Source organism: Hemibagrus wyckioides, linkage group LG08 (assembly GCF_019097595.1).
Source record: "Hemibagrus wyckioides isolate EC202008001 linkage group LG08, SWU_Hwy_1.0, whole genome shotgun sequence".
Classification (NCBI taxonomy): Eukaryota; Metazoa; Chordata; class Actinopteri; order Siluriformes; family Bagridae; genus Hemibagrus; species Hemibagrus wyckioides.
This window is the reverse complement of record NC_080717.1, coordinates 16,177,455-16,190,424: the sequence shown is the minus strand read 5'-3', so window position 1 is coordinate 16,190,424 and position 12,970 is coordinate 16,177,455. Positions and strand designations below refer to the sequence as shown.

The 12,970-nt window shown below is 40.1% G+C and overlaps 1 protein-coding gene across 2 annotated transcripts in view; it reads right to left on the bottom strand.

The window, feature by feature from the left end:
* Positions 1-12,970, bottom strand: part of gpc3 (glypican 3) — a 105,556-nt gene that overhangs the window by 25,919 nt on the left and 66,667 nt on the right. The window contains exon 7 of one of the 2 annotated variants that reach the window (XM_058396213.1): positions 10,129-10,179. The exons of the other annotated variant lie outside the window; for it this stretch is intronic. Within the exon in view, the coding sequence (XP_058252196.1) occupies positions 10,129-10,179 (51 nt within the window). The remainder of the gene's footprint in view (positions 1-10,128; positions 10,180-12,970) is intronic. 2 annotated transcript variants of the gene reach the window in all.

Below are 12,970 nucleotides of genomic sequence, written 5' to 3'. Positions count from 1 at the left end.
CATTAGAAGTAATTATATTGTAATCATTGGCAAATCAGTGTTTCTAAGAGAAATAAAAAGCTTAGCGATGTGTTCATCACATCACACCATTATTTCCCTTGTTGTGTTCAATTCCTTGCATATTGCATGTAACATTGGTTTGTATCTTAAATTATGGTTAAGTTTATTCTATATTTTTCTGTATGATCTTTTGTGTGTAGGTGTGTAGCTTCTTTTCTAAAGTCAGGCTTATTGCTAATAGCCAATGACACTAAGCAATCCTTTCACACTCACTATGTGTGAGATCATACTCCCTCGCCTTCTCTCTCTTTGTAACGATGGAGGCAAGGGTCGAGAGGCCTCCATAACAAAAGGGAAGAGAGGCAGAGGGTCGCACGACCCTCGCAAGTAGACCCTCTGATGACCTGGTGCAGACAGGAAACAGGAAGTGGGACCTCTGACCTTGCCGAGAGGCTCCCATTGTGCTTCCTGGAGTGAAAATTGCTGACGGAGGTCCGTGTGAGCACCACAGGACTCAGACGAGCCATGAGAACAAACCAGCGCAGCCGAACTCTCCCAGGCAGCCCAGGGGAGGCTCCGATTACACTGCAGTGTGAGAAAGAATGCAAGAACGCTGCCACCTGTAGGCCTCTTCCTCTCTCAGGCCTACAGACTTGGGAAACAGAAAAGACCTGAGCTGCATATATAGTGAAAGCCTTGCGCATGAAGAAGGAGGAGCATCAACGCTCTTTTTAAGAACAAGAGAATTTGGGGAAAAGACATGTATGAATTTAGCCATGTTTAAGTATGTGATCCATTTACTCAACTTGTTTCCTCATTTAATAGGGTGGTCTACAGCGTATATATCATCTTTCCTTTGGTATCTCTTAAATTCTGTTTAATTCAGGTCCTAAGATGATCACAAGTAAATAAATACACAAGCGCAATGCTATCTGTAACAATTATGCCGATCTTTGCAAAACCATGCCTGTGGGAATGAGAACCACACTCCGGCCTTGACATCTATGAATGTATTATAATTTACATCGAGTCAGCTCCCCTACTGCATCCTTGCCGGGGGGGCTGATGTCGACCTACAGTGGGGTAATTGCAGTCTGCCGGGGGGATTAAGTAGAAGATGGGAGGTAAAAGCTGGAAGAGGAGGGGTAGATCACCCTTGGGTTTCCGGGCTGAAGGGGTAGGAATGGAGCAAGAAAGGGAGGACAGAAGAGGTTCAGCCTCATTAGCAGCCAACTAATTGGGAGGAAAAGACCTCACATTCTTCACCTAACCTCCTAGCCAGCAGGGAAGAGAGTGACAGATAGGAGTAAGTATAAGTGGATGAATAAGAACAAGAATGTGAGTCTGAGTTGTACAGCAGATGTATGGAGAGGAACAGCGGTAAAACAAAGCAAGACGACTCAGGGGTAGAAAAGTGGAAATAAATAAAAGACATCATGAGAGGCAAAAAAGGAGAGAAAATGAGCTAGGTTAACGTGGGGAAAGACGACTGTGGGAAAGATATACAGGTTTCCACCTATTGTATATAAAAGGCACCTATACAGAGAGGTGAGAGAAGGATGAACGTGTGGAGGAGGGATGCAGGGAGGGGTGAGAAGCTTTCATTTCAGCGTCAAACCTAACCCCATGCTGCACCTCTGCCTATATGGACGACCCAAAGCCAAGGTTTTGGATCAAATGACAAACCTCACTAGAGGACCTCTTACTCTTGCACCCCATTACATATCATATTATATAAGTTGCATCTGTAACACCAGACTTGCACCAGCAAGTGCTCCACTCAACTGAGATCTTACAGATTGTGTGTCCACCAAAATCTTGAGAGAGAAGGCAGTGAGAATTGCTGCTGACACCAAACATCCAAGCAACCACCTCTTTGTCAGGCTGCCATCACAGAGGCGCTACAGGTTTATCCCCTTCCAAACTACACACCACCCGCACGGTTTCTTTCCAGACGCTATCCATTTGCTGAACCGACCCAATCCATTGCAACTCTTACCGAACAAGCTCAAACAATTGTTTTGCAATGCAGTTTTCACACACTGAAACGTTTGTCTTATGTCTGTGTCTCATATCCTGTTTCTGTGGAATCATAAGGGCAAAGTAAATAATCAATCTGAGTAGCATTTTACCAGAAAACACACACACACAATCACAAAGAACTATAGTAAAAGTAAAGTATCTTTATACTATATGTTATGAAAGGGTATCATTCAAAATGGAACTTCTTCTTCTTCTTCTTTCGGCTTTTCCCTTCAGGGGTCGCCACAGCGAGTCATCTCTCTCCACCTATCCCTAATAAGTATATACTGTACCAGTGGCATATTTTTAGTTTTGTAGATTTGATACTAATTTAATTCTGTTATCACAGGGTGTGTCTCAATCAGCTCAGTAGTTCAGCAGTCAGGCAGCTGATCGGCCATTTTAACATCTCGCTCAATCACACGATTCTTCTAGTGCGCTGGAATGTTTGCTTTCCCACAACGCACCGCAAAAACCAGGGAGCATCAATGCTCACTATGTTTCTTTCCTGGAAATGGCGTCACGTTTTCTGCTGCTATTCCGATCGAAAACTTCATCTACAAATAGTAAGTAGCTCTCAAATAATGACTACACTTAGTGATTTTTAATTATTTGACAAAATTATTTTTAAATTAAATTCAATTGTTTATATAAATAAATGATAGAATTTATTTAGACTTTCTATTAATGGTTTGTTTGAGTCTAACAAATTTGAATTGTTTTATAGTTTTAAAGCTCCACTAGCTAGCTTAGAATCCTGCTTGAAGCATCATTACATGTATTTTACACAACATACAAAATAATGTCAAGGATATCGATCTACCCTGTGATTCAGAAATGCCAGTGGTGATATTTTATGTACATGACTATATAGTCACGTCACCAGAAACATCAGTGTCTCTCTGTGTAGTGAACCAGGGTTTTTACCAGTGCCCAAATTTGTGTACACAATATACTGATTCACCACATAGGGAGCAAAAGAGCTTATTGAGACACACCCTCTGATTAAGTTTAACAAACATGAGTAGTTTAGACATCCAGAAGCAAGAAAACTACCAGCAACACAGTGAAAAAGTGTCTACAGTGAAATACCCAGTGCAAAGTGGAGTTTTTGTAATGAGTTTTAACAGAATACTACATATTTTAGAAAGATGTATTCGATTTTAAGCCATCGGTCTTTTTCAGTATACTCTGCCCAACCCTGTGCATGCTTTGTGTGTGTTTGTATGTACATGTGTATTGAAAAGAGAACCAGAGAAGGAGAGGGACTTCAGGAACAGGACTGTACTTTTTCATATAACAAAGGAGATTACAAAGCAGAAAGGCCACATGGGAGGGATGGAGGAAAAATGAAGCATGAAAAAGAAAAGGGAGTGAGCATGGATGGAAATGTAAGAAGTCAGAATGCCACCCCAGGACAAATTAAGAAGTCATGAAGTCCAGATGAAGAGAGAATGAAAAGAAACAGAAATGCAGGGGAGAGGACACGATGAGAATGATGCAAGCAGGGCGTATAGCCTGCGAATGTAGACGCAGTTGTATAACTACGAGTCCTTAAGTACAAAATCTGTTTTTTTTCCCCCCTAACAACACATCTTAGTGACACTCCTAGAGCCTCCACACCTCTGTAGTTGTGCTCAAAACGATTCTCAAAACCTAGCTCTGGAATCAAAGGCCAATCAGATAATTGCGGCATTTTAATGCGAGCTGCAGTGCTTGCTGGGAGAGAGGCTGCCCTCTGCAGTAATCCTATACTCTGGGAATTTCAACAGATGGTTTCAATGAAGGTAGAGACAGCAAGACATGTTACACAAATATTAAAATCTAATTCAACAATCAGTGTAAGTGAAACTACATGCACTGCAACAGAGTTCACAGATCATATAAGCACATGACGACAATCTGCAAGTCTTTTTCCCGGTTTTCCCCAGAGTGCCTGCAAGCAACACACTTATATAAACAAAAAACACAAGGAGAGACTTTCTAGAAATGAGACGAAAATCCTTCTCCAGCACTCTTCCTTTCCCACAGCACATTCTGCTGCCTAAAACTCAACACTGAGCTTCGTTCAGGACTTTCATTCAGCAGATCTATGATCATGTCATGCTGTTTGTGTTGGAGTATGGCGTCACCACTACTGTTTCGCACAGTTGGGTTATATTTGTATAAAATTTCTTTAAAAATGTTCAATATACTTTGTTGCTCTTAGGGCAGAAAAGTTAAAGGTGAAAGCAGAGGAGAGCGAAAGAAAAGAGCAGCACTACAGAAACCGTACGGACGGATGGATGGACAGACAGACAGACAGACAGACAGATATACAGATGGCTGAATAGATGGATGGATGGATGGATGGATGGATGGATAAAAAGCACTAGATCTCTCACAACTCCCTAACCAATCAAGAATCAATTGATTCATTTCTCTTCCGTAACTGTGTTCACTGAAGAGTTAATACACACACTCGTGTTCAGACCTCAGGCATAAGCACAAGCTTACACACTTCTTTGACAGTTAAACAGGATTCATGCATCTGAGATAGAATTTTCCCAAAACTCCAGATCCAAATTGTGAAGTCAAGTTGTTATAAACAGGCAGTCATCAGGCAATTAAGAAAGAGGCAAAGCAAGACAAGGACAAGAATCAGAAACCAGGGGACGAAAAAGATCATAACCAGATAAACAATCATAAACAACAAGGCTTGTTATGTCAGAAGATGAGGCTACACTGAGCAATACTTCACACTGACTGCGCGCTTGAGTGTGTGTGTGTGTGTGTGTGTGTGTGTGATTGAGTCCAGGTGTGCTTGATCAGTAATCAGCTGAGCTTAAACATGTGTGTTTGAAGTTGTCCTTGTCAGCCATGTTTGTACGCTGTAATGTCTCTTGGGAGTTAGACATTGTTTATATGACATTTTTTTAATTGTCTCTTGCATTGGTTACATATTACATTTGACAGCAAAAAAAATGATTTGCATTCTCAGTCTGTATTTTCTATCCCCGAGTTTTTTGGGGGCTTGAAAACAAGTGGCTATGTTTAAAGTGATTGGTCTACACACTGGAAAAAACTATACGAAGCTGCGATTCAAGAACAATCTGGCAACCTCAGAGACGTGAACCACACGCAGGTCACTATAATAATCTGAAGCTTGGCTGAAAGGGACTTGCTGTCTATCCAGGGTATTATCCTGCCTTGCACACAGTGTTCTGAGCAGGGACTGGGACAGAGCCATTACTGAAGAAAGAAAGACAAAAAAAGATAGACAGACAGACAGATAGATAGATAGATAGATAGATAGATAGATAGATAGATAGATAGATAGATAGATAGATAGATAGATAGATAGATAGATAGAAGGAAAGATAGAAAGAAACACAGATATATAGACAGACGGACGGACGGACGAAAAAAATCCACTTTGAATATGAAAGACTTTCCCCACATACAGCGAATACTGAGATATATCCGAATATGGGAACATTTACAATTTTTGTATCCTCCGTTCCCCCTACAGTCTTATACTGATGGTCCATGACCTTAGTGAACCAGTATCGATGCATTGATAGACACTTCAAAAGCTCTTCTGTAAGTCACTCTGGATAAGGCCGTCTGCCACATGCTGTAAATGTAAATGATTGTGGCTGAGTGTGACAGTATGTAATGGAAAACCCTGATGAACTATTTGTTTGCTTTGTACATTCTCATTCTGACAAATCTGATTGCTGCTATTTTGAGTAAATGAGACGTACTCACAGTACACAGGACATGCTTGGAAAACTCCTTGATCTCGGCACACAGACTATTCCAAAGAGGATTGATTATCACATGATTTTTAGGCACCTACATCTGCCTAAAAAAATTCAGACTCCTTCGATTGTTTATTGCTGATTGTTTGTTTGACTTGTTACTGCTGCCTGTAAACAGGTTTAATACACTTCTGATCTAGATAAATCGGATGAAACGGTCTGTAATTAAACGGTATGTAAATAATATGATCATTTGAAGATGGTATTAATTACAAAGTAGACAATTCACCAATTCATCCGTGTACAGCTGTACAAAAACTGAACACACACGTGCATGTGGTGTGGGCCATATAAACATGTGTGTAACATTATGTCCACAAACAAGTCTTCCTAATTCCTGAGCATCATTAAACAGCTGATAATTACTTTCATACGGAGTACGCATTGATACCTTCCAACAATATTTTCAGTGTCCACAGGAAACTTCAGCATAAGTGAAGAAAAATTATAGTTCAGCATGCAGATAAGAGCTCATGTGTTCTTTGAGTACTTGCCGACATGAAATAGCTTCAGCACAAAGTCATTTTATTTCCTCAGTTTATTGAAGCATGTTCACTTTTAACTTGGCCCGACTCAGGCATTACATCAGCCACTTTTAGGCGTGAGAAAGCCGATCCTAGAGGATTGGAGGAGGCTAAAGTTTGCTGCGTTCTAATTCTATAAAATGTTTCTCCGTGTTTAGCACAGTCCCCACTGTTAGAGTGTCAGGAGAGGTGTTAATCTAACACCAAATACTCTACACCTCCCTGCTATTGAGCTCCACCACTGCTAGACATCCACAAGCCATTAGAGACAAGCTAGTCACGCTAGGCGTCTGAAACTGTGTCTCTAAAGTTGTGGGGAAATTTAACTGTTCCATAAAAATGACTCGGTCAACACCCAGAGCTGTTTAATAGTTATAGAGAAGTATCAGTGTTTCCCACAGATCTGAAATATACTTCTATCAGGGGACTGAAGACTGGTGGGGGGCCGTCATGTACTAGCATGTTTAATACATATTTCAACAGATACCGTATAATGTATAATGGATAGGACTGAAAGACATGACGGATATTAAAAATAAAAACCAACACCATTTCTATCTATCTATCTATCTATCTATCTATCTATCTATCTATCTATCTATCTATCTATCTATCTATCTATCTATCTATCTATCTGTCTGTCTGTCTGTCTTTTTTTGTCTTTCTTTCTTCAGTAATCTCTCACACCTACACACACTGAACTCTCTCTCTATCTCTCTCTCTCCACCTGCACACTTCCTTTTCTCTTTCTTTCTCACCCGCATTTTCCTCTTTTGTACCACACTCATCCCTCTCTCTTTCTTACTTTCTTTCTCCTCCACACTCTCAGCTCTCTCTCTCTCTCTCTCTCTCTCTCTCTCTCTCTCTCTCCACCTGCACACTTCCTTTTCTCTTTCTTTCTCACCCGGATTTTCCTCAATTGTACCACACTCATCTCTCTCTCTCTCTTTCTTACTTTCTTTCTTTCTCCTCCACACTCTCAGCTCTCTCTCTCTCTCTCTCTCCCTCCAGTCCCTTAGCTCTATCTCTGTCTTACTCTCTCACACCTGTACACACTCCTCTTTCTTTCTTTCTTTCTTTCTTTCTTTCTTTCTTTCTTTCTTTCTTTCTTTCTTTCTTTCTTTCTTTCTTCTTTCCTCCTTCCTTCCTTTCCGCCCTTCCTTTCTCTTTCTACACCTGCACACTCTCCTTTCTCTTTCTTTCTCACCGCATTCTCCTTTCTTGTACCACACTCATATCTCTCTCTCTCTCTCTCTTTCTCTCTTTCTATTTCTCTCTCTCACTGATGAGCTTACCATTTTTAAGAGGTAGAAAGCAATTGTTATAATCAGTATGAAGCAGCTGTTGTTGAAAGTGTTTTCACTGACATAAAATTGATTAATAGAAGTAAGGTAAGTAAAAGAATGGTGCAGCATGACATCATCAATTATTTTGTTTAACACATGACTATAGTAGATTTGTCCACATTACTTTTATAAGCAACATCACTTTATCCTAGCAGTCTGCCTTCTTTGCTGGTTGGCGAAAGTCGGATATTAACATGTACTCCATACTACACAGAAAAAGAGGATTAAAGCAGTTTTTCTGCTTGTTTAGAATGCCAGTTAGTAGCTGACAATCAGACATGAATTCACATGTCAGGGAAATAAGGCACACTCAGATTCATGCTGAATAGTTTAACAATGGCTAATTGAATCATTTTGGCTTGTGTGGTTGATTATTTAATTTAGGATGCCATCTGGTCTGCAGGCTTAGTACAGTTTAAGAGGAGATCATTTATCCACAGGGTTCATAGAGTCTTTTACCGCCCTTCTAATTTGCTGTGTTTCTCAGCAATGTTGTTGGTTTTTTCAAGTCCTTCATCACTTGTTATTTGATTATGAGGTAATTTAAAATGATTGACCCATTGACCCTAACTCAGGCCCCTGGACTTCCTTGTTTAGATCAGTCTCACTGTCCGATTTAAAACAAAAGCAGAACGGGACATGTCTGCTGAGGGCAGAGCCACAATGAGCTTCTTTTCATCGAAACAAAAAAGCAGATATATAACCAGTTTGGAGTTTTGTGTACAAACTCACCCATTATTGTGAACTCTAGTGCAGAATTGTATAGGTGCTGGGGCTGTGAGTCTGTTATCAGTCCAAATGTTATGGATGAATCTAGATTTTTGGGCTTAATACATTTTTAATTGCTTCATAGAATATGTAAGACTCAAACTGCTTCTTTGAGTTATTATTTGTTTTTGTTTTATTTAGGTGGTGTGGGGAGAATTTTATGCCACAGGCTTTTATCTGTGGAGCAGTTTATTAGCAAAAACAGAGCGTGAATTGGCAGAGGCTGAACTTTTTCATCGAGAAAGCTCAAAGACAAAAACAAATGAAAGGACGGATTTGGTCAGCAGTTACAGTAATAGCATTGTTTATTTCTTTAGTGAGAAATTTTGGTGAATTTTAATTGTGTAAGGGGAAAAAAACGGCATGAGAATGTTAGAATGGTCAGAAAGGATTTCTAAGATTGTTCGTAAGAAGGGTTTTTTAATCGTGTGTGCAGTATGAGTTGTATAAATCTCTCTCTCTTTCGCTCTCTCTCACACACACACACACACACTGCATTCATGTCCTTAACAAATTAGATACATGTCAATTTCTCAAAATGGATTAATCACTAAAATGCAGGAAAAAATCAAATATAGTACACAGGTCATTAAAATCTAACACTGTGCAGCACCAACTGATTACCAAAGTGTGGGAAACATTTAATAGTATAGACACGCACACAGCTGGGGGTCTGAAGAGATCAGATCTTGCCTAGCTGAGGGATCTGATCTCTGCTCTTACATTAAACAGACTCCAGTGAGGGAAGCTCATAGGCAGCATGTGATGTCTCTACAGCTCAGTGAGCAGAGCTCCTGACTATAGAAACCTCACAGAGACCTGCTTTACTTGGGGAAAAAAAAACAGCGCACATACCTCAGGAGAGACAAACTGTGTCAGATCTCTGTACATTTATCAGATAAAACCCTATGCAGTGGTCACACCGGATGTTAACTCAATGCCTGAGCTGTTTGAACAGCCAGTCTGTAATCTAGCAATTGTTCGACTTAAGAAAACAGAATAAAAACATTTAGCTCAGCGTTTGTGTGGTTGCTGTTAGAACTTGTTCAGATCTGACTCACCGGGGACTCGGGACAGTGTGTGATGAGGGTAGCTTGTGGAATTTGTAGGGTGATAGCTGACGTAGTCTTTCATGCTGATTGGTGTTGTTTGTGAAGGAATAATACAGCGCTGTTTGTACTAAACCCCTGTGTATACATGCAATATCCTAACTCCAAACCAGCATCTCTGAACTTTTTTACAGAAATATACAAACACAGGCTCCTTTCTACTTTTGTGTGTGTGTGTGTGTGTGTGTGTTTAGAGGAGTAGCAGATGTGTTTGCCCATCGCATACAGAAACTCTGCTTCCTCCAAAGCACACTCAGATGCCTTAAGGAAGTCAGCCCTGATGATCTGCCCCCATAGCCTCCATACAGCTGATCCATGATCATGTGATGAATTTATGTGTGTGTATATATATGTGTGTGTGAGTTTGCTTGGCAATTTGTGGTTATAGCAGCATGTCTTGGATGTCTGTCTTCATTTATCTAGCACTCCTTCCCAAGCCAACCCCAGGCTATCTCCTTGATATAGAGTAGGAAAGAGTTGAAGTCTGCTGGCATGAGGTAATGCAGTAGAGTCATTGAGAAAATGACGGCTTGTCCCTGAGGAGGAGTGAACCTACCCCAGACCCCTGGACTTCCCCCCACGTCCTGCTCAGATCTGCCTCTCCATCCTGTTTAAACAAGAGCACCATGTTAATCCACTCAGACGTGACTGGTGAGCGCAGAGCTGCAGTGGGCTTCTCTGTCTGTCTCTCGCTCTTTACTGACACACACACACATAAATTCTCTTGCACGCATGCAACAAGGATACACACAGACCAGCACACATACAAAATGTCCATAAACTTCAAGTCTCACTTGATGATGCACGCAACACACACACGCACACACACACACACACACAGGAAAAGGGCATAATCCTGACTTATGGCTCTGCACACTGAGGTTTCAACACCACATAACTTTTGCTTTGACCAAGCAGACACAACTAAGTGAAACTGACAGACCTCACACTCACTCCAACTGCTAACATAGTGATACTACTAAACAAAAAGAAAAAAAGTATTGTGTGTAGTTTGTTTACGCTTGTATGCATCTGATATGACAGGGTTTTTTACAATTAGTTACAATTTTTGATTTATTAATGAATGACACACTGCAACTTCTAATGTTATGGACCGTCCATAAAACTCATTCTTCAGGACAGAATAGTTTATGCTTTCAGGTTTCTCAGTAATTTGAAACTCCAAGAGCAAGAAAAAAAGAGAGGCTGGTGAGGGAATGACTGTGAATAGCTACTTCAACATAATCAATAACAGGAACTAACTTCCTCGCCCTAAAATCTACTGACATTTACAAAACGCAGGGAATCGAAACTCCTTCCATGATTGTTAAATAATTGCCTCCTAAGAGAAAATTTCACAATATCAATGATTATATAATTTTCGACGAGAACACATGGCAGAGTTTGAATTCATTTATTATTAGGCTTCGATTATGTAGTGCATCCGACATACAAATCGCTGTGAATGGGATGTTTCCATAGAAATTTAAACATATTCAAACGTTCATTTATGTAGATCAGAGTCGTGCTGTTATACAAAACGAATCAAAAACTGTCGATTCGAATCGTTGTACATACACTATATTGCCAAAAGTTTTGGGACACCCCTACAAATCATTGAATTCAGGTGTTGTTTTTCAGGGCTTGGGCTTGGCCCCTTAGTTCCAGTGAAAGGAACTCTTAACGCTTCAGCATACCAAGACATTTTGGACAATTTAATTGGGGATGACCCCTTCCTGTTCCAACATGACTGCACACCAGTGCACAAAGCAAGGTCCATAAAGACATGGATGAGTGAGTTTGGTGTGGAGGAAGTTCACAGAGTCCTGACCTCAACCTGATGGATGAATTAGAATTACACCTTTGGGATGAATTAGAGTGGAGACTGTGAGCCAGACCTTCTCGTCCAGCATCAGTGCCTGACCTCACAAATGCGCTTCTAGTGAAATGGTCAAAAATTCCCATAAACACACTCCTAAACCTTGTGGAAAGCCTTCCCAGAAGAGTTGAAGCTGTTATAGCTGCAAAGGGCAGGCCAACTCCATATTACATTCATGTGCATGTAAACGCAGATTTTCCAAATCTTTTGGCAATGTAGTGTAATTATCTTTTGCAAGAAAAATGATGTGACTATCATTCAGGTGTGACATCACAGCTCATGCCACATGGATGAAAATTCCACCATAACAATCTAAAATGTTTTCTGCATCCTTGGCTACAGATATGCTCCATTAAAGGCAAGCTATTTAGACATACAAGCCTAGGGTCTGGGTTGTGTTATGGATGTTTTTCAAGCAGGTTTGAGTTATAATATCAACATCATATAGAAACATTTAATAAATCTAAAAATAAACTGCATCTAAAAATATCCTTTTTCTGAACCGCTTATCCAACAAGCGAGGAACCTGGAACCTCTCCCATGGGACTCCGGGCACACCCCAGGCAGGGTGGCAACCCATAGCAGGACACAATCTCCCACATGCTTACAATTTAGATGCCAATCAGTCTACAGTACATGACTCTGGACTGGGGACGGAAACTGAGGTATCAGGAATCAAACTCCCAATTCTAGAGGTGCGAGACAAATGTGAAAACTACTAAGCCATAGTGCCCTTGCATGTGAACCAAACAATAAGTTATGAGTTGAAATATTTGTGACAGCATCCTGTAAGGACAATAGTGACATATCACTATAATTAAAAGCAAATAAAGAACAAAAAATATGTACAATATGTAAAATGTAAAAAACTAGACAGATAGATAGATAGATAGATAGATAGATAGATAGATAGATAGATAGATAGATAGATAGATAGATAGATAGATAGATAGATAGACAGACAGACAGACAGACAGTATAAAAAATTTGAAATAGCACATAAGCAAACACAACAAACAAACAAATAAACAAGTGTGCAAAAAATGGCAGTGAATAATATACAACATATGTATGATATAAACAGGATGTACAGATGGTTGTGCAGTAGTGTGTTCATCTATCACACAGAGATGAGCTGTTATAGCAAAAGGAACAAATGATTTCCTAAAATCTTCTTCATGAGCTGAACGAATGATGGAGAGCAGTTTGTTCAGTGACCTTCTGCTGCCCACTGACCAGTTTTCATCCAATGATTCAAAGTTTCCGCCTTGTGAATGAGTTTATTCAGCCTTATTAATTTTTTGAGTCAGTCTAGATGAAAAAACTAGATGAAAACATATTCAGTAGTTGTGATTCAGGATTTAGAAACACACTTAGGGTTAAACACATCTCCATGACCGTGAGTACACAGCTACTTAACAGCAGAATGGCAAAAGCTCTGTGCTTCAGATAGGCTACAGTCTCGCCAGTAAAAAGTGAGCTGTGTTTCATTTTGTTCCATTCTAATGCATGATTTTCA